The sequence below is a fragment of the Cavia porcellus genome, unplaced genomic scaffold, assembly GCF_034190915.1.
Source record: "Cavia porcellus strain 051 isolate PalLab524CR breed Dunkin Hartley unplaced genomic scaffold, mCavPor4.1 scaffold_17, whole genome shotgun sequence".
In the NCBI taxonomy this organism is placed as follows: Eukaryota; Metazoa; Chordata; class Mammalia; order Rodentia; family Caviidae; genus Cavia; species Cavia porcellus.
This window is the reverse complement of record NW_026947500.1, coordinates 45,026,594-45,044,733: the sequence shown is the minus strand read 5'-3', so window position 1 is coordinate 45,044,733 and position 18,140 is coordinate 45,026,594. Positions and strand designations below refer to the sequence as shown.

General features: G+C 59.4%; 1 protein-coding gene and 2 long non-coding RNA genes across 10 annotated transcripts; 1 reads left to right on the top strand and 2 right to left on the bottom strand.

The window, feature by feature from the left end:
- Positions 1–921: 921 nt before the first annotated feature.
- Positions 922–4,625, bottom strand: LOC106026552 (uncharacterized). The gene is made up of 4 exons (XR_002790064.2): positions 4,495–4,625; positions 3,719–3,823; positions 3,024–3,110; positions 922–2,936 (listed from the first exon to the last, which is right to left on the bottom strand). It is a non-coding gene; the product is annotated as an uncharacterized LOC106026552 (long non-coding RNA).
- Positions 4,626–4,725: 100 nt separating this feature from the next.
- Il12rb1 (interleukin 12 receptor subunit beta 1) lies at positions 4,726–17,268 on the top strand. Of its 8 annotated transcripts, none has more exons than XM_063227979.1 (15): positions 4,726–4,845; positions 5,170–5,229; positions 5,700–5,817; positions 6,573–6,742; positions 8,316–8,449; positions 9,021–9,087; positions 9,303–9,431; positions 9,581–9,666; positions 10,449–10,698; positions 11,128–11,292; positions 11,623–11,760; positions 11,889–12,041; positions 12,210–12,344; positions 12,732–12,828; positions 13,720–17,268. In XM_063227979.1, exons 1-15 carry the CDS (start codon positions 4,779–4,781, stop codon positions 14,258–14,260), a joined length of 2,310 nt encoding a protein of 769 aa, XP_063084049.1. In that variant the 5' UTR covers positions 4,726–4,778; the 3' UTR covers positions 14,261–17,268. The 8 variants fall into 8 exon arrangements, with proteins under 8 accessions (XP_063084049.1, XP_063084050.1, XP_023418816.2 ...); XM_023563048.2 differs by lacking the exon at positions 4,726–4,845 and adding an exon at positions 13,174–13,255 and having other exon boundaries at positions 5,097–5,229; positions 13,720–14,157; XM_023563051.2 differs by lacking the exons at positions 4,726–4,845; positions 12,732–12,828 and adding an exon at positions 13,174–13,255 and having other exon boundaries at positions 5,097–5,229; positions 13,720–13,858.
- Positions 6,332–8,321, bottom strand: LOC134470957 (uncharacterized). Its single transcript, XR_010040244.1, has 2 exons — positions 7,379–8,321; positions 6,332–6,820 (listed from the first exon to the last, which is right to left on the bottom strand). It is a non-coding gene; the product is annotated as an uncharacterized LOC134470957 (long non-coding RNA).
- Positions 17,269–18,140: the final 872 nt, after the last annotated feature.

The window sequence follows — 18,140 nt, the reverse complement described above, 5'->3', positions numbered from 1 at the left end:
CTCCGTCGGGCCCACTGAGAAGGCTCCGCCCCCAGCTGTGGGGGGGGGATCGCTGGCCCCGCCCTTCGAGGCCCAGTCCATCCGCAGAGGTAAACATTACTTTGTTGTTTTTTTGTGAGACAGAGTCTCGCTGCCGTGTAGTCAGGCTGGCCTTGAGCTCACTGTGCAGCCTGGGCTGGCTTTAGACGTACAGCATAGCCACCCTCCTGCCTCAGCTTCCCTCGGGCTGTGATCCACCACGCCCAGTGGAAGTAAACACCCTGGTAGTGACTCTTGCCACTCACAGTGGACTCGGGGTGTCCAAGGCACACGGCCTGATGGCAGAGACGCCGCTCAGAGGCCAAAAATACGGAGTCCACAAACCCAGCAGTGAGGAGGAAGGATAGTGTTTCAGGCCATTCCCCCGCTGGGTCCTGTCTGGGGTACACAGTGTGTGTCCTCCTCGCGGGACTGACCCAAGCACAGAGCGGATCTTAATTCCTCCCGATCTCTAGGCCTTGATTCCCTCCCCCTGGTGAAAGGTTCTTTCCCTGCTTCTTCTTATCGGTCTCATGCTGCTCTTTATTATTTCCTGGCAAGGTGGTGCACGCCAGTAATCCCAGCACTCTGGGAAGCTGAGACAGGACGCTCTCACCCAGCCTGGTGACTGGGTGACTCAATGAGACTCTATCTTTAAAAAAGTTTTTAAAAAGCCTTGGAGCTGTAGCTCAGTGAGGAGAACATGGGTATATTCTCAGCACAGCATACTGGAGAGGAAATAATGCAGTTATTCCTGGTGGGCGAAACATTGAGTTCTTTTTTGGGATTTTGGACACAGGGTCTCACTCTGTAGTTCAGGCTGGCCTCAAACTCGTGGTAATCCTCCAGACTTAGCCTCCCGAGTGCTGGGATTACAGGTGTGCACGCCACACTCGGCACCAATTGTTTTAAGAGAACAAGGTTCCACGGATTTATTGTGGCCAGATCGAACAAATCAAAATGCAAACTGACCAAGAACCACTTAATTTTCCCACACAATTATTTCAATTGACGTAACTGGGTCGGGGTGTGGCTCTGTGGCGAGCCCTTGTCTGAGACACAGGAGGCCCTAGATTCCAAGTCCAGCTCTGCCGAAACAAACAATAAAAAACCAGGCGTAGTGGTGCACACCAGTAATCCTGGCACTTGGGAGGCTGAGGCAAGAGGCTCACCATGAGTTCAAGGTCAGCCTGGGCTACATAGCGAGACCCTGCCTAAAAAATAAATAAATAAAAGAACATAGCTCACATACTATGCAATTCACCTCGTATAAGTGTACAGTCCAGTGGCTTTTTCCATAGCTACAGACCTGGGCTACCATTGCCAGCATATGATTCCAGGACACTTTTGTTATCCCCCTGAGAAACCCCACTCTCAGGAAGTGTCACTCCATGCCCCACGTCCAGCCTCTGATCCTCTTATGTGGTCTTTTGTGCCTACTTTTTTTTTCCTATTTATTAATTTACTTTTTGTCTTTTTGAGACAGGGTCTCTCTATGCAGTTCAGGCTGGCCTTGAGCTCACTTTGTAGACCAGGCTGGTCTCAAACTCCCAAGGATCCTCCTGCCTCAGCCTCCCGAGCGCTGGGATGACAGGCGGGCACACCCAGCTCGCCTATTTCTTTTCACTCAGATCATGTTTATAAGATTCATCTTCGTGGTAGTTAATATCAGAGCTTCGTTCCTGTTCACAACCAAGTAACTTTCCATCGTGCGGCTGGACCCTCACTTGGGTTTTCCTCTGCGTGGCTCCTGGATGAGAGTTGCCGGGAATGACTCTTGCCAGGCTTATGCAGTTTTGTGTGAACGAGTTTTCAGTTCCCTTGCGGACGTACCTGAAAGTGGATTCCCTGGGCCATATGTTACCTCTCCTGTTAAGTTTGTGACCAGCTGCCAGCCTGTTTTTTAAAGCAGCACCAGTGTAACCTGCATTTCAACAATGACTAAGCTTTGGATATGAGCAGGTCTCGCGCAGACTTGGGGCACAGTGGCGCTAAACAGTGATGCGCTGAAACCTCCGCAGGGCCAGCTGCGCTGCGGGCTGCATGGCTACCCGGCTAGAAGCAAATCCGTTTGCAGCTCCCATACTTCCCGCGGTTCAGAAGCTAGACCCACTCTCCTACTCCTGGTTAATCCAGGTTAGGATGGGCCCGGACCCGCTGTCTTTTTCTCACATCGGCCTCTGGTGATTGGCTTAAGGTGAACACGTGATGCAGGCTCTCAGCCATTCAGAGAATTTGTGGGGATTTTGGCTGGCATCTGGGAAGGGGATTCCCGGGACCCAAAGAGGAGAGCTGTAGGAGGGACCGCCATTAGTGAGGTCTCAAATGTCTTTGCTCCACCTGGAGGAAGCTTGCCCAGCACTGCCTCCTCAATGCCTCTGTGGGCAGCAGGGAGTGTTTGTTGATTGACTGACCGACTGAAGATTTTCCATGGTGAAGGCCTAAGTCCTTCGAATTCCACTTTGGATTGTCTTTGGCTTTCAGAGTGCATTGATTGAATAAACAAACACATTTTTTTTCTTGTGAATTACATAAATCTGTTTCATTCCTTCACTGTGACAAAATACCAGGGATAATCCATTTAAAAAGAGGAAAGGATTTATTTGGGCCCAAGGTTTCTGGGTTTCAGACAGGGCTCCCTGGCTGGCTTCTCTGGTCCATCCTGGTAGGGAGGTCAGGGCACAAAGCAGAAAGAGGACAGAGCTGGGTCCCAGGTTCCCAAGGCTACGTCCCCAATGACCTGGCTTCCAGCAGAACCCGCCTCTTAAAGGATCTGCACCTCCCCATAGTGTTCCTGGCAGGGAGCTCACCATCCAATCTCTCCTTAGGTCTCCGAGAGGCGCAGGAGCGTGGTCGATGATGGAGTTTTTCCTTGATATTCTTCAAAAACCTTCAAATGATCCAGCCATTAGAAAGTCCTGATTAAATAAGAAAAATCTTATTGATGAATGGTATCTATGAGTATGTTAATAAGTGAACAAAGCGACCCTCTTGACAACTCCTACCCATTCTTCAAAGCCCTCTGTAGATGATCCTTCGGCCATATGGAGGGAAGTTTGGCCTTCACTGAGTTTAGTTTAAAGTCACTCTGCCTGAGAAGAGGGAAGAAACCGAGGGGGAGGGGACATTCTGCGGTTCCTCCAGTCAGGATTTCCGGGCCCCTGTGACTCATTCCTTCCTGCTCGCCCCTCCCCGAAAGCCTACTGGGGCAACTGAAAGTGGGGCAGATCTCGGAGTTTATTTCAGCTAAATGTGGAGGCCTGAGCAGGCGGAGGGGGCAGGCTGCCCGACCCTCAGGTGGGCCAGGCGGGCCCCACAGCTGGCAGCTTGGGTCCTGCCCGCCTGGCCAGCTCCACCTGCCCCAAAGGAGCCCTCTGGGAACGAGCCCCCACTGTCCCCCTGATTCCTAAGGCCCAGGCCCAGCTCCGCCTTCTCTGGGGCTGCCCTGACTTTGGGATACAGGCGGGAGGTGTGAGGAGGGTGGAGAACACAGAGAGGACACATTCACGGACCCCCCCAGCCCACTGCAGCCCATGGTGCAGAGGGGAAACTGAGGCCGGGGTGGATGTGGAGGGCACACTGGGCACCAGCAATTATTCCAAAGGGTCAGAGCTCAACCCCCCTGGGGCTAATGGGACCCGTCTTCTCTGGCTGGAGCCTCGGGTGGCCTGGTCCCCACTTCTGGACTCGATTTCCTCACCTGAAAAATGGAGCAGGGACAGGTCTCCTGGGATGGGGCGGGGTCTCAGGAGAATAAAGCGGGGATCCTGGTTTGGCACAAGCACCACCTGTCTCCACTTCCTTCCTGTTTACTTTAAAATGGGGTCTCCCTAAGTGGCCCAGGCTGGCCTCTAGTGTGAAACCCTCCCGCCTCAGCCTCCTGAGTAACAGGGGACCCGCGCCCGCCCGGCTGCTCCTCTCTACCTCTCTCTCCATCCCTGTCTTTCTGTCTCCCTTTGTCCTGCCGTCTCTCCAGGCCCCGGCCCCGTGCCCACTGTGCCAGGCGCTGGACACTGTCCCCTTTGTCCTGCAGGCGCTGACCTCATGGGCCTCGGGGCGCCTGGCCCGGGCCAGAGCAGCTGACCCTGCATCCGGGCTCCGCAGAGGAAGGACTCCCCCTGCCTGCGCCTGCCCGCCTGGGCCTCAGTTTCCCCAGATCCTTTGCCCCAGAAAGTAGCCCCCCACCCCCTCCCCCCTCCCCGCTACCCTGGGACTCTGGGAACATCTTTCCTTTATGGGAAACATGTGTTTGAAAATTCACCATTTTTCAAAACTTTAATTATCAATTAATTTTGATGTCCTCAGGACGGAACTTGAGCTATCTCTTGCCCCACCCCCTTTTTTACTTTTTATTTTCAGACGGGGTCTTGCTCACTAACTAAACTGCCCAGGCTAGGCTCAGCCTTGGCATCCTCCTGCCTCAGCCTCCCCAGTACTGGGTGACAGGTGTGTGCCACAGCACTTGTCACTCATCACCTCCGGCACTGGTCGCACTGCCCAGGAGCCTTCGGAGCCCCGGAAACACCGTCAGATGCTGGGGACCGGGTGGGTGGTGAGCAGCAAGGGGACCCCGCCAGCTCGGATCGCACGTCCCCAGCAGCGCCCCGCGGTGGCTTTGCCTTTGCGGGCAGCTGACTTCCTGGGCGCCTCTCACTTTGACGCCCTCCGAGGGAGAGGACGTGACACTTTTTTTTTCTTGGTCTTTTTTTTTTTGTTCAGCCTCAACGTGTTCCAAGAAGGGGACGGCCCCGGGGACCCTGATGGGGCGGCTGGTGGCCCCGCTGGGCGTCCTCCTCCTCCTCCTTCCCCCGCTGTCCTGGCAGAGCGGTGAGTTCCCGCGATGTGCGGCAGGCTGGGGTCCGGACCTCTTCGAGGGCCTCAGGTGTCTGGGGGTGCAGGACCCCGGGGAGGCCGAGGAGAGTGCTGAACCCTCTCGGGAAGCTGCAGGGGGACCTTAGGGGGCCGTTCTGTCCCGCTGGTGTCACAGAGCACCGATGGCTCAGTGGGTGGGTGGCTGGGTGGGGGACAGTAAGCAGGTGGTGCAGGGGAACACAGGTGGGCAGACAGGGGATGGCTTGTGTGTGACCCTGCCGCGTCCCTGTCCCCACACTGCATGGCCCGGATGTCACCATCACATGGGTGCCTTTGTAGGTGCCTGCAGGCCCGCCGAATGCTGTTTTCAGGACCTGCCTTCTCCCCATGGGAACTCAGGTGTGAGGCGTGGGGTGGCGGGTGCTCGGTTTGGTCTCATTACATTCAGGGAGGCTGAGGCTGGGGCCCAGCGGTTTGACACTGGCCTGGCCGCCCAGTGCCGCCCTGCTCGGGTTTTTAACTGCGCACCTACTATGTGCAGGCAGAGCTGCAGACTCGGGGATCTGCCGTGGGCCCAGCCATCCCCGAGGGCCACAGCAGATGGGTGACTGTGCAGGCAGCAAGCTGTGGGAGACGGGCCAGGGAGAGGGGATGCAGTAGCTGTGGCTCGGCTTACGGTCAGGGTTCCGCCAGTCAAGGAGAAACTGGGTATGAGATGTGGGGTTCAGTGCAGTAGAGAGCACTGGCCTGGGATGGCTGAGACCCTGGGACGGCCGGGGACCCAGGCCAGCACCTGGACAGCCGGGGCAGGGCTGGGGAGGCCCCGCACTGCTCCGCGGGGTCCCCTCACCCCAAGGTTTCTCTCGCAGGCTCCGGCCTAGGCCCCAGGGACCTGAGCTGCTACCGGGTGTTTGGTGGGGGCCACTACGAGTGCTCCTGGCGCTACGACGGCCCCAGGGAGGGTGTCAGCCACTTCCTGCGGTGCTGGTGAGGACACAGCCACGGCCCCCAACCCGCCGCCCACTGAGTGCCTGTGGGCACAGAGTGACCTCAGCGGGAACAGTGCTCCACCGCTCCCAGGCTTGTCCCAGGAGAGAGGCGGGGTCCTGGGGTCAGCGTGTGGGGGCAGCCACCGGGTCTCTGGTATTTCCTTCCCCACATCCTCCCCCATCCATCTGTCTATCCATCTGTCCTTCTATCCAACACTCATCACCCAGCCACCCACCCATGCATCTGCTCACCCACCTGTGCATGCCTCCCCACCCCCACTCCCTTCCACCCACCCACCCATCGATGCATCCACTCACCTGCCATCTGTCCACCCCTCTACCTGTCCATCTGTCCATCTACCCATCCACCCCAACTCCTTCCATCCACCCACCCATTCATCCATGCGTGCATTTCTTCCTTCACTCTATACTGGCCAGGGAGAAGATTTGGGAATCTCTCAGACTCCTGAATCTTAGGCTCATTTTCAAACAAACTCCAGGCTGGGGGAGAGTGGAGTTAGAGACACACTTCTGTAATCCCAACTATTTTGGAGGCTGAGGCAGGCGGATCACATGTTTAACCACTCAGCAATTTGGAAGATCCTGCCTAGAAATAAAAATAACAAAAAAGGGTGAAGCTGGAGCCCAGTGAGGAGCCCCGGGGTTCACTCCCAGCACCACAGGAGCAAACCCCAACGGGCGGGTGGAGGGGAGGCCCGGCCTGGCCCAGCTCAGGGTGCTCCCTCCCCGCAGCCTCCGCCCCGGGCCCTGCTGCTACTTCTGGGCGGGCTCGGCCACCCGGCTGCGGTTCTCGGACCAGGATGGGGTGCCGGTGCTCCGCAGCGTCATGCTCTGGGTGGAGTCCCGGGCCGCCAACTGGACAGAGAGGTCGCCTGAGATCACCCTGCGGCTGCACGAATGGGGTCAGCGCCGTCCTCGGTCTCTGTCGCCTTCCCTGCTCCTCTCACCTCTTCCCACCAGGGCACCTGGGGTGTGGGCACCTAGGGCCGGGGGCGATGGGCAGGGGGGAAATTTAGGGCCACCAAACAAAACGAGTTCAGAGGAAAGTACTGCACGGGACACATTTGCTTTATTTATTTAGTTTCATTTTTTTTGAGACAGGGTCTCCCCATATAGCTCAGGTTGGCCTTGAGTTGGTGGAGATCCTCCTGCCTCAGCCTCCCGAGTGCTGGGATGACAGGCATGCACCACCATGCTTGGCTTGCATGGCAATTGGGTTATTTGATTTTCCTGAGAGGGTAGGCATAAAACCCAGGGCTGCACCTGTGCTGGGCAAAGGCTTACCCCTAGGCTGTACTTCCAGCCTGTAACACAGTATTTTGAACAAAAATGTATAGCCAGGCTTGGTGATACACAGCTGTTATCCCAGGGAGGCTGAGGCAGGAAGACTGCTGAGAGTTGGAGGCCAGCTTGGACTATGTAGTGAGTTAAAGGCCAACCTGAGCAACAGAGTAAGACCTTGTCTCAAAAAACAAAAACAAAACCCACAGGCAGCAAAATATTGCGTCCTACATAAAGCCAGACATGAAGGTGCACACCTGTCATTCGAGCTACTTTGAAGGCTGAGGCAGGAGGATCAAAAGCTCAAATCCAACGCAAGGCATGCGGTGAGAGCCTGTCTCAAAATCAAACAAAATGGGATCAGGGATCAGGGGTGTAGCACAGTGGCAGAGTGCCTGTCTACCAGGCAACAGGTCCGGGGCTCCACCTCCAGGGCCAGGGCTGGACTAGGGAGTGAGTAGTCAGACATATGAAGGGCAGAGATCTGCCAAGATTAGGTCTGATCAACACACAAAGACCAGGTGACCCCAGTGGGCATGTGTCACCTCTTCCTGGAGTGGTCATTTTGCCACTGACACGCAACTCAATGCATCACACTATACAGTTCATACAATGGCAAGGAATAGGAGATCAGGTATGGTATGATCAAGGCGCAGCCAGTTACTCTTGTCTCTCACTAGTCAGGCTCCATGCTATAGGTCTAGTTGAGATTTCCAAAAAAAAAAAAAAAGTCGCTTATCCCCCTGGTCCACAGTTTGCACAAGTCCCTCTCTCGCTATGGCTCTGTTGGGCCTGGCGATTAATCCTATAAAGTATCTGCACTGTCAGGACCCTGTGTATAAATCCTCTCTCCCTTGACACATTTGTCTTTGCAGTAAGTACTGGGGAAGAAACGCAGGGCCTTCACGCTGAGCTACATCCCCAGCTTTGTTTTATTTTGAGAGAGGGTCTTGCTAAACTACTCCAGGCTGGGCTTGAAAAATGGGACCCTCCTGCCTCAACTTCCCAAGGGGCTGGTGGCACAGGCATGCCCCTAGCTTCTCTGGACTGTTTGGATCATGGGGAGCCCTGGACTCTCCTGGAACCTGTGAGGGAGCCCCTGATTCTCCTCTGGGGACCCAGTTTGTTCCCCGGGGCCTGGGGGGAGGGGGCAGAATTCCTGGTTGCCCCCCCCAGCATTCCCTCCACCTGCAGTGAAATATGAGCGCCCGCGCAGCGCCACCCGGAAGTATCTGCCCCCTGGATGGCTGCAGATGGCCTGGGAGGTCCCAGAGGACAGTACGCAGCTGCAGTTCCGGCGCCGAGGGCCTGGCCGCGCATGGGAGCTGGTGAGCTTGGTTTCTGGGCTAGCGGGGACCCAGCCTGCCCAGGGCACCCGGTCCCTAGTCCCCCTTGGGTAGCACGGCAGCCCCCTGCTCACTGCACCTCGCAAAACCTGGGAGAGGGGGGTAGGCTGGCCAGCTGTGGCCTCACCTTCCCCAGACGCTGCACCCCAGCCAGCCTCAGTTTCCCCAGGAGGTACAGCCTGAGACCGGGCTGGGGCTGGGGACGCAGACACTGAGACTGAGACGCAGCCAGCCCGGGCTCTTGGTGACTCGGTGGGACACTGCGTCACAGCTGAGATGACAGGGCTCGGGAGGCAGCTCAGCGGGGAGACCCCGCCTCAAAACCCATGGCGGAGGGAAGGACTGGCGGGGAAGGTTCGCCCTTCGTTTTCTTTTGTTTTTGTCCCTTTGAGACGGGACTCGGGACTCGCAGCCACCCTCCTGCCTCAGCCTCCCAGGTGCTGGGCTCAGGCGTGCGCACCGGGCCTGGCAGGAAGGAAGATGCGGAAAGGCGGGGAGGAAGCGGCTGCGTTTTCACGCCCACGCGTGTGTGACACACGCGGTCTCTTCTCAGGGTGACTGCGGGCTGCAGGACGAGCCTGGCTTCGGTGGTGGTGACCATGGCGACAGCGGTCGCTCCAGTAAGCGCGCGCGCCCCGCGGGGTCCTGCCGCTGGGGTGGGGAGCGTCTGGGTCTCTCCCCGTCCGGTTCCGGTTCCCCCACCCCGTGACTCTGCGGCCGGAGCCGAGGGTGGGTCACCCGGGCCTTGGGCTCCCTGTGCACGCAGTGGGCGGCGCCCCCTCCCCGGGGTCCGGCCGTGCCATCTCCCGGGGCCCTGCCCGTGTCCCCTCCTCAGGGTCCTGCCTGTGTCCTCTGGAGGCTGCCGAGGCCCAGGAATTCCAGTTCCGCTGGCGGAGGCTGCATTGGTCTGGGGCCCCGGGAGGCCCCTGGAGCGACTGGAGCGACCCCGAGTGCGTGCCCCCTGGTGAGCGGAAGGGCCACCGTGACGTCACGGGGCTGCGCTGCAGTGACGTCACGGGCTGGGGCCCCGCCCCTGCGTCCCCCCCCCCCCCGGCTTCCCCCAGCTGGCCGCTCTTGCACCCCTCCCATCCCTGCGTGTCCCTGTCCCTGCAGAAAGCTTCCCGCAGCCCGCGGTGACGCTGGAGCTGGCGCAGCTGGGCCAGGATGGGCGCCGGAGGCTGCTGACCGCGCCTGAGCAGGTGACAGGCGTTGGGGTCGGGGTGGCCGGGGCGCCCTGTGGGCGAGGCGCGGGCCGGGACCCTGAGACTGGTGGGCACAGCAGAGGCGGGTGCCACAGCACCCGGACCTTTTCAGTTTTCCCTCCGAGACTGGGTCTCGCTAGGTCGTCCAGGCTGGGCTGGAACCTGTGACCCCCTGCCTCGGCCTCCCAGGGCGCTGGGCGCAGCCCGGGGGTGGGGGGAGCGGCCTGTAGGGGATTCGACAGAAGCCCCAGCCGGGAAGCTGGGGTGCTAGGCCGCGGTGGAAGACCTTTGCCTACCGTCTCCGAGCAACTCGAGCAACTCGGCGGCTGGAGCCTAGTTAGCTCTGGTTTACAGAGGGAAATTAAGGCAAAGAGCAGTGTCTCTTGTGGGAGCAAAGCTGAGGCCCCCTCTCTCCTCTTTAAAATCTAAGCTTCTAACCCAAATTCCTGCTGGCACAGTGGCTCACACCTGTGAGCCCAGCTCTCAGGAGGCTGAGGCAGGAGGATCGCCTCAAGTTCAAGGCCAGCCTGGAGTACATAGTGAGACCCTTTCTCAAAAAACCCAAAGAAAAATCGCAGTTCTTTTTCCCCCCCGGATAATTTCTGGGCTTCGGCAGCAGCTGCGTCCAAAACGCTTTCCCAGCTCTCTGGGTTTTGTTGATTTCCCCCAAATGGAGGCACCTTGGAGACGCGTGCTGGTCCCTTCAGCTCCCCCACGGGTGCAGGTCAGGGGCGACGCGCCTGTCCCCCCAACAGTCCCCACGCGTCCTGTTCCCGCAGCTGCCAGAGCCCGAGCTTCCCGAGGGCTGTCGGGGGGCGACGTCCGGGGCGAAAGTCGCCTACTTCCTGCGAGTGCACATGCGGTCCTGTCCCTGCCAGGCCAAGGCCACGCGGACCGTGCGCCTGGGGAGACGCAAGCTCCTCCTCTCGGGCGGCGCCTACGACGTGGCCGTCGTGGCCCGCACCAGCCTGGGCTGGGGCCCCGAGCAGATGCTGCGGGTCCCCGCCGTGCCCGCCGCCACCCACACAGGTGCCCGCGGGGTGAGGGAGGTGGGGGAGGCAGCGGGGCCTCAGCTCGGAGGGTTCGGTCATGGAAGCGTGGGAGAGGACTGCAGCGAGAGCCTAACGCACCGGAGGCTGAGGCAGGAGGATCTCAAATGTGAATTCAGAAAAACGCTGTCCCCAAGAAACAAACAAAAAAGACAGTGTGGCCGTCCTCGCCTCCTTCCTGCCGGACAGGCCTCACTCTGGCTCAGGCAGGCCTTGGCCTCCCACTGAGCCTCCTGCCTCCACCTCTCCAGTGCTGGGATGACAGCTGCACCGCCCAGCACTGTCCGATGGCGATGGCGGCCCACGGGGACCCTGCTGGGGCCCGGGTCAGGAAGGGAGGGCGACAGTGGGTGGGGACTCAGGGGCAGGGCCAGGCGTTTGTCCCGCGTGACTCTCCCGTGTTCCCCAGGACCCGAGGCCCTGACAGTGAGCGTGGGGGCCGACGGGACAGCCCTGCGCTGGGAGGCGCGGGCCCCGGGTGTGACCCACTGCGTGGAGTGGCAGCCATGTGGCCAGGACACTGCCCCCAACTGCACTTTGCTGTCACCACAGGATCCAGGCTCAGCAGGATCAGGTACGGCACAGGAGGGCCCGTGGGGCCCACGCAGCCATTGCCCTCTTCCTGGGGTCTGACTGAAAACCCAGTCACAGCATCTGCCTGGACCTTGTGGAGTTTCCAGCCTGAGGGAAAACAGCTGGGAACAGACAGCCCTGATCCGCAATGCAGATGAGGACACACTGCAAATGTACATAGGAAAGTGATTCTCTAGGAAGGAGCATTGGTGCAAGGGCTTTGAAGCATGAGTAAGAGTTTAGCGGGTCTTTCTAGCAGATGTTGAGGGCAGCACACCCAGAGGTTGGAATTCACTCTAGTTGATGGCTGAGCCCTTGTTCGCCCTCCCAGGGACTCACAGCTGGAGCCCAGCTCCCGGGGCCACAGGACAGGACCAGTGTTTCCGTGTCAGCATCTTCGCCTCTGCACACCCCGAGAAACCCACGGCGTGGTCAACCGTGCTGTCCTCCTACTACTTTGGGGGCAATGGTGAGTGGCCCTGAGTATCAGGGAAGCGCACGAGGCTGTGGTGGAACCCGCGGCCCACTTTACAGGTGGGGAAACTGAGTCTGGAGCATTTGTCACCGGGCGGTGATGGGGACCTGGTGCCATTGCAGCCTCCGTGGCCGGGACCCCGCCACATGTGTGGGTGCAGAACTACAGCGAGCGCTCTGCGGCCGTGGCCTGGGCACCGTCCCCGCTGCATGGCTGCCCTGGTGTCCTGACGGCCTATGCGGTGCGCTGCGCAGAGGACGGCGGCCGTGTGGCAGGTGCGAGACCCCCACGCTTCTGTCACCCCATCCTTGAAATTAGAGCATTGGGGCACCTGAGAGGCTGAGGCAGGAGGGTTGCAGGTTCTGGCCCGGGCTGGGCAACTACTGAGACACTGTCTCCTGAGTCCGATCCCCGGTGCTGAAAACACAAACCACCTCTCACAGAGTGGCTGGTGTCACCCACGGAGACCCAAGTCACCGTCCGGGACCTGCGGCCCGGCACCAGATACACAGTGCAGGTGCGCGCAGACACAGCCTGGCTGCAGGGCACCTGGAGCCCGCCCCAGTACTTCAGCTTGGGTGAGCTCCCCTGCACCCCTCCCTCCCGGGGCTCCCTACTGCATTCAGGAGAAAGTACCAGCTAGACCTGCTTGCATCTCCCCCGGCTACTTGGGAAGAGATAAGGCAGCAGGCCTAGCTGCTTGGAAAATTTGTTCTCCTGTTGTCAAACTTCTGGTCATCCTTCAAAACCCAAATCAAAAGCTCCCTCCTCCACAAAGACTTTCTTGCTTTACCTCTGATCAATGACTGACCAACTGACTTCAGGGATTGGGGAAGGATCCTCTGTCAGGCTCTGCTCCCCCAGCCCTGGGGTTTCTGGGAATGGGGAGGCAAGAGCAGGGGGCTGTACCCCTGCTGATGCCCCAGTCTCCCAGTCCTCTACCTACCCAGGCTCTCTTGCCTCAGCCCCGCAGGAGTCCCAGGTGTTCATCCTGTCCGTGTCCCTGGGCAGCTTTGTGACTATCCTTCTGGTGGGCACCCTGGGGTGCCTCGGCCTGAGCAGGTAATGCGTGCCCCCCACAGTCCAGGAAGCCCTGTGTGCTGGTTTCCCACAGGAAAAAATGGGTCCGGGCTCTCGGGGTTTACCCAGCAGAGGGGGCAGATGTGACATTTGAACCCACAACCTTATACCTGCATAACCCAATGGTGACGAACCCCAACACACGCGGGAGGCTGAGGCAGGAGGATCGCGGGGAGTCCCGGGCCAGCCTGGGCTACTTAGCGAGACCCTGTCTCAAACAAACACGAACAAAACAGGAAAAAAACTCTAACAGCGATGAAGGCAGAACCACGAAGCAGGAAGCCGAGGCCGGCAGCCCCGCTTTCTGACCTGTCCTCTTCTTCCCAGGGCCGCACGGTACCTGTGGCCACCTCTGCCCACGCCTTGTGCCAGTATCGCAGTGACATTCGAGGATAGCCAAAGGGAGCAGGTAAATCCTCCCTTCCAAAAATCTACTCAGCTGCTTGTCGTAGTTTTGAGTCGTGTAACCCAGGTTGGCCTCAAACTCGCAGTGACCCTCCTGCCTCAGCCTCTGCCTCGGGGGTAGGGCTGCCTCCTGGCAGCCTCACCCATTTCCCCATTGACTTGCAACAGGCTCAAGGCCATCCCTGATTGGGTTATTTTAGGTCACATGCCTAGGTATGACCCAATGGCTGAAGCCAGGGGCTGGCTGCCCTGCTAATTGGGTGTGCTCGGGTCATGTGCCCATGGGTGGGCGCGGCCAAGTGCCCGTCTATTGAGGGCTCCACGAATGGAAATGGGGAACCAGCCCTGTGGGGCGGGCTGAGGGAGGGGCTTTGGAGCAGCGCCATCTCGGATTGGCAGGGGTGTGGAGGCCCCACCCCCTCCGCTATGGCCCCGCCTCCAGGTCGGCCCCGCCTCTCTGTCCCGCAGTGCCTGTGGCCAACCTGGGTGGACTGCGTGGAGGAGGCGCTCCCGCCCGAGACGCTGGTGGTGGAGAAGTGCGAGGGCGCAGATGAGGTGCCAGGGACAGAGCCGCCCTGGCACTCCCGGCTGGCCGCGCAGAACCGGGAACCTTCGGCGGCGGAGGATGTCCCGCGTGCCCCGCTGCTGCTGGAGGCCCCGCGGCGGGGCTGCGGGCCGGGGGACGAGGCAGCGGCGCCGGACAGCGATTGCGATCACCCGGCCGGTTCTTAGGCGCCTGCCCACCTGGACGCCACAGGGCGTGCCCGGCCAAGCCCAGGCGGTGCATCCTCGCCGCGGCCACCAGGGGGCACCCGCGCTCCCTCCTCCGCGCCCCAGTTTGCAAACGCGCTTTTCCGGTTTCGGAGCCAGGGCAGTGGTCAGCCCGCGGCCGCTGCAGTTTGTGGCAGAAAGGGGTGGGGCTGAGGCAAGGTGCAGGCTGGCGGCTGGTGGGGCCGCCCTCGAGAGCCTCAGTTTCCCCAGGGGAGCCTGCCGGATGAGGAGAGTCTGAGGTCACCAAGGAGCTTGGATCAGGCCGATTGGGGACATGGACTGTAACGCAGGACGCCTCGTGGCGGTCCGAGCCGGTTGGGCGTCCTGGGTCAGCAGAACTTTGGTTCAGCTTCGCGGGGCTGCGGTGGAATCTGGGGGCTCGTGCACGCCAGTCCGTGTTTACTGAACAACTGTTGTGTGGCCAGTACTGGAGGCCTCTCACACCCGAGATGCCAGCAGCTCCTGGGACGGGACCTGGGCTGCCCAGCGCACACCCTGCCTCATCTTCCCAGAAACCTCTGTGTTTGTCAGCCAAGATGGGACTAGACTGCAAGAGGTGACCCGGGGACTCAGCAGCCCCTGACCTCCGGCGCGTGCCCCCAACCCAGACTTTCTGTTCTTTCTCTTGTTTCTGTTGGGGTTTTTGGTTTGTTTGAGAGGTTTTTTTTTTTTTTTTTTTTTGTCTTTTTCCTTTTTATCTGTACCGGGGATCGAATTCACGACTGCCTGCTTGCAAGGCAGGTGCTTATGCCGCTGAGCTAAATCCCCTGCCCCTGTTTGGGAGTTTTTTGAAACACGATCTCACTAAGTAGCTCAGGCTGGCCTCAGACTCAGGACAATCCTCCTGCCTCAGCCTCCTGAGTGTTGGGATCCCAGTACACCTCACCATGCCTATACAATTTCGCCCTTTGAAATGCAAAATTCAGTGATTTTATTACATGCAGAGATGCTGGCCCTCCCCGGCCCGGGCAGTCACCAGTCTGCTTTCTATCTCTGCGGCTCTGCCTGAGCTAGACACTTCATATCACTGGGATCACACCCTTTTGGCCTTGCGTGCCTGGCAGCTGTTACTCAGCCCTACAGTTCTGAGGTCCACCCATACTATGGCATAGAGCAGCACCCTGTCCCTGTTCCTGGCTGAGTAATATTCCACAAGGGGACTGGCAAACCCCATGTGTATCTTCTCACTACTGACAGGCACCTGGCTGTTTCCACCCACAGCAGCTGTGAGGTTTTGGTGGAAACAGCGCCTATCTTCAGCTCTCTTGGTTTGTACTGTAGGGAACTGGGTCATGTGGGTGTGACCTGGGGCAGTCACGGCAGTGGCCTGTGGACTCCCTGCCAGCCCAGTGGCCTTGCCAATAACATCACTTTCCATGGGCTCTTGTTTCTCTCGGGCAGGGGCCTGGGCCAGGCCAGATCACCTGTGCAACCACCCCAACTCCGCCAAGGGTGACCTGGCGCTCACCTAGGGCTCATGTTCACTACTTGAATCTCAAGCTGGCGATCCTCCTGCCTCAGCCTCCCAGAGCACAGGCTCCTTGGCCTCTGTTCCCTCTTCTTCCCGGCCTGTGCTTGCTCCTTGCTGTATCCCCTCCCTCATGATGTCCCCACCAGCTCTGTCTCCTCAGAGGGGCCTCCTGGGCTCCAAATCCCTGAGAATGTTTAACTGAGCTCAGTTGGAACCCGCCCAAGTCCCCTGCTGCCGAGGCTCATGTAGCCACAACTGCCAAGGCCCCAGGCTCTTGGGAGACAGCAGGAGGGAGGTCTCCGTGGGCAGAGGAGGCTGGTTTCCCTCCTGGGAGCCCAAGGGCAGAACAAGCCACTTGGTCAGTCAACAAAGGTCTCCCTCCCCGAGCCCTGCAGTGCAGCCTGGGCTCGCCCAACCTCAGTTTTCCCACCTGGGGGTGGGCGATCAGTCCTCCTGGCTGCTGACAGGGCCTGGCCAGGATGGTGCCTGACCCTGGGGCCTCAGCCTGTTTGTCCCAGGGTGCAGCTGTTTGTCCCTCATCACAAGGTCCCTTCTGCCCAGGTTGCTGGGGACCCACCTTGCTCCCTTGACTCCGGGGCTGGATTGCCCATGCCTGACTTGTACCCCCAGAGCCCCCCATTGACCTCAGGACCCCATTTGCACACTGGGGCAAGGAACAGAGCCGGGAGGGACTGGGCCTAGGGATGCATCCCCCACCACAAACCATGTGACCTGGCCTGAGTCTGGATCCAGCCTCTGCTACTCTCTGAGCCAGACAAGGCCCTGCCCCTCCAAGCCTCAGTTTCCCCTTCTGTAAAGCAGGGTTGTTGATGGGGGAGAATGGATCGGTGAGGCTGAGTCAGGCTTCTGCACCGAAAATGGTGGAACCCTTCCACAGAGGAGATAAAATCAGAGGAGAGGGATGGGGCGGTGTGGCCTCAGGGCTGGTGACTCAGGGCACCTGGGGCCACCCCTGCCTGTGCCCTGGCCCATCCTCTGCCCTCGTAGCCTGGGTTCCCTCTCCCGGGAGGCGCTGCCCAGCTCTCCCTCCTCTGCCTGGCTGAGGAGCCCCGCTCCCCAGCACCTCCCAGCGGGCCAGGCGGCTCTGCCCCAGGACCTTTACACAGCCTGGCCCGGCCTCCTCCCAGGGCACCTGAGTCCCACTTGCTTCTGACCTCAGCTCCGATGTCGCCCTCCCTGGCCACTGGCAGGCAGGAGCCTGCACCAAGCGTGTCCCTGACCTGCACACTCCTAGGCCCTCACAGGGACAGTCTTTTCCAAGGGCCTCCTCCAGGGCAGGCCAGGGCCAGGGCTTGGGGACACGGCTGGCCGCATACACCTGAGTCCACTCCCAGGGGACAGGGTGGGGTTCCCCGATGTTCCCTCGGGTCACCACCTCAGCATCACTGCTCCTCCCCCGCCCACAGCTGGGAAACTGAGGCCAAGAGGGCGCTGTCCCCTGCCTGGTGCCCTCACATTGGACCAGGCGGGGGCAGTTCTGGCAGCCAGGCACCCTCAGGTCAGAAACTCCACAGGCAGGCGGGGGATTTAGCTCAGTGGCAAAGGCATTTGCCTGCCAGCCCTAGGTCGTGAGTTCAATCCCTGGTACCAAAAACAAACCAAAAAACCCACACAAACTCCACAGGCCTGGGTGACTGACTTGGGGGTGATGGTGCACAATGTATATAGCACTGTTGGCCTTGATGGACCTTTTGAAATTTTTTTTTCTTCACTTTTTTCTCCTTGAAATAAAAGGGATTTGGGAAAAAAAAAAACTCAAAGGCTGTCAGTTGGACCATTACACATAGGGGACCCCTGTACTTCAGAGGTCTGTTCCTGTCATGTGAAACTTATCTCTGCAAATCACCTGGCTTTTTATTATCCACTCAGTGAACATGCACTGAGTGCTTACCAATCACTAGGTATTAATTGTTCCATCACTCTGGCAGGAGCCCATGTGCTGATGGCCCAGTTTCCATAGCTGCCAGGTGGTGGGTGTTTTCGAGGGGGCCAGAGTGGGTACCTTCTTCCCACCCCCAAATAATAGCCTCCTGCATCTGCCCATCCCTGTCTCTGACAGGCACTTGGGCTGTGGCAACAGGAGGTGCCTTTCCCTTGGACCCTAGGGGGCCTGGACTGGGGGTTCCAGGGCCCCCAACCCCGGGGGCTTTCCTGCTGCCTCAGTGCCTGCCACACGCCCCCAGCTCTCTGTGGTTGTCCTGTGAGTCAGTGTGTTGGGCAACTTCTGGTATCGCTGGATTGTGCAGTTGGTCAGCACTGGACTGGCATCTTCCTAATTACCAGGTGACACTGACCTTCCCTGTGCCACCCATGCCCTCCCTGCAGCCCTCGGGGTTCTCTGTGCTCCCTGTGCCTTGTGGGAGTTCTCTATGTATGTGTGATACTACTCCTGCCTCAGTTTACCTCAGATGCTCTGACGTACAAGGCGGTTGTACCCTGACCAACCCATAGGAAGTTAAAACTTGTGGCCATCCTCCTGCCTCGGCCTCCTGAGGGTGGGGATGACAGGCACAGACTGAGTGTTTTAAGCCCTAGAGCCTGTGGTGGGCTTGAGGGCTGGAGCAGGAGGGTTCACGCCTGCAGGTAGCAACTTTGCTCACCCCTTCCATGGAGGTCTTGACTTTTT

Coding starts and splice junctions, on each gene's coding strand:
- Il12rb1 (XM_063227979.1), top strand. CDS start 4,779: ATGGGGCGGCTGGTGGCCCCGCTGGGCGTCCTCCTCCTCCTCCTTCCC. Junction 5,230..5,699: donor TTCTCCCCATGGGAACTCAG/GTGTGAGGCGTG, acceptor TTTCTCTCGCAG/GCTCCGGCCTAGGCCCCAGG. Junction 12,042..12,209: donor GGACGGCGGCCGTGTGGCAG/GTGCGAGACCCC, acceptor CACCTCTCACAG/AGTGGCTGGTGTCACCCACG.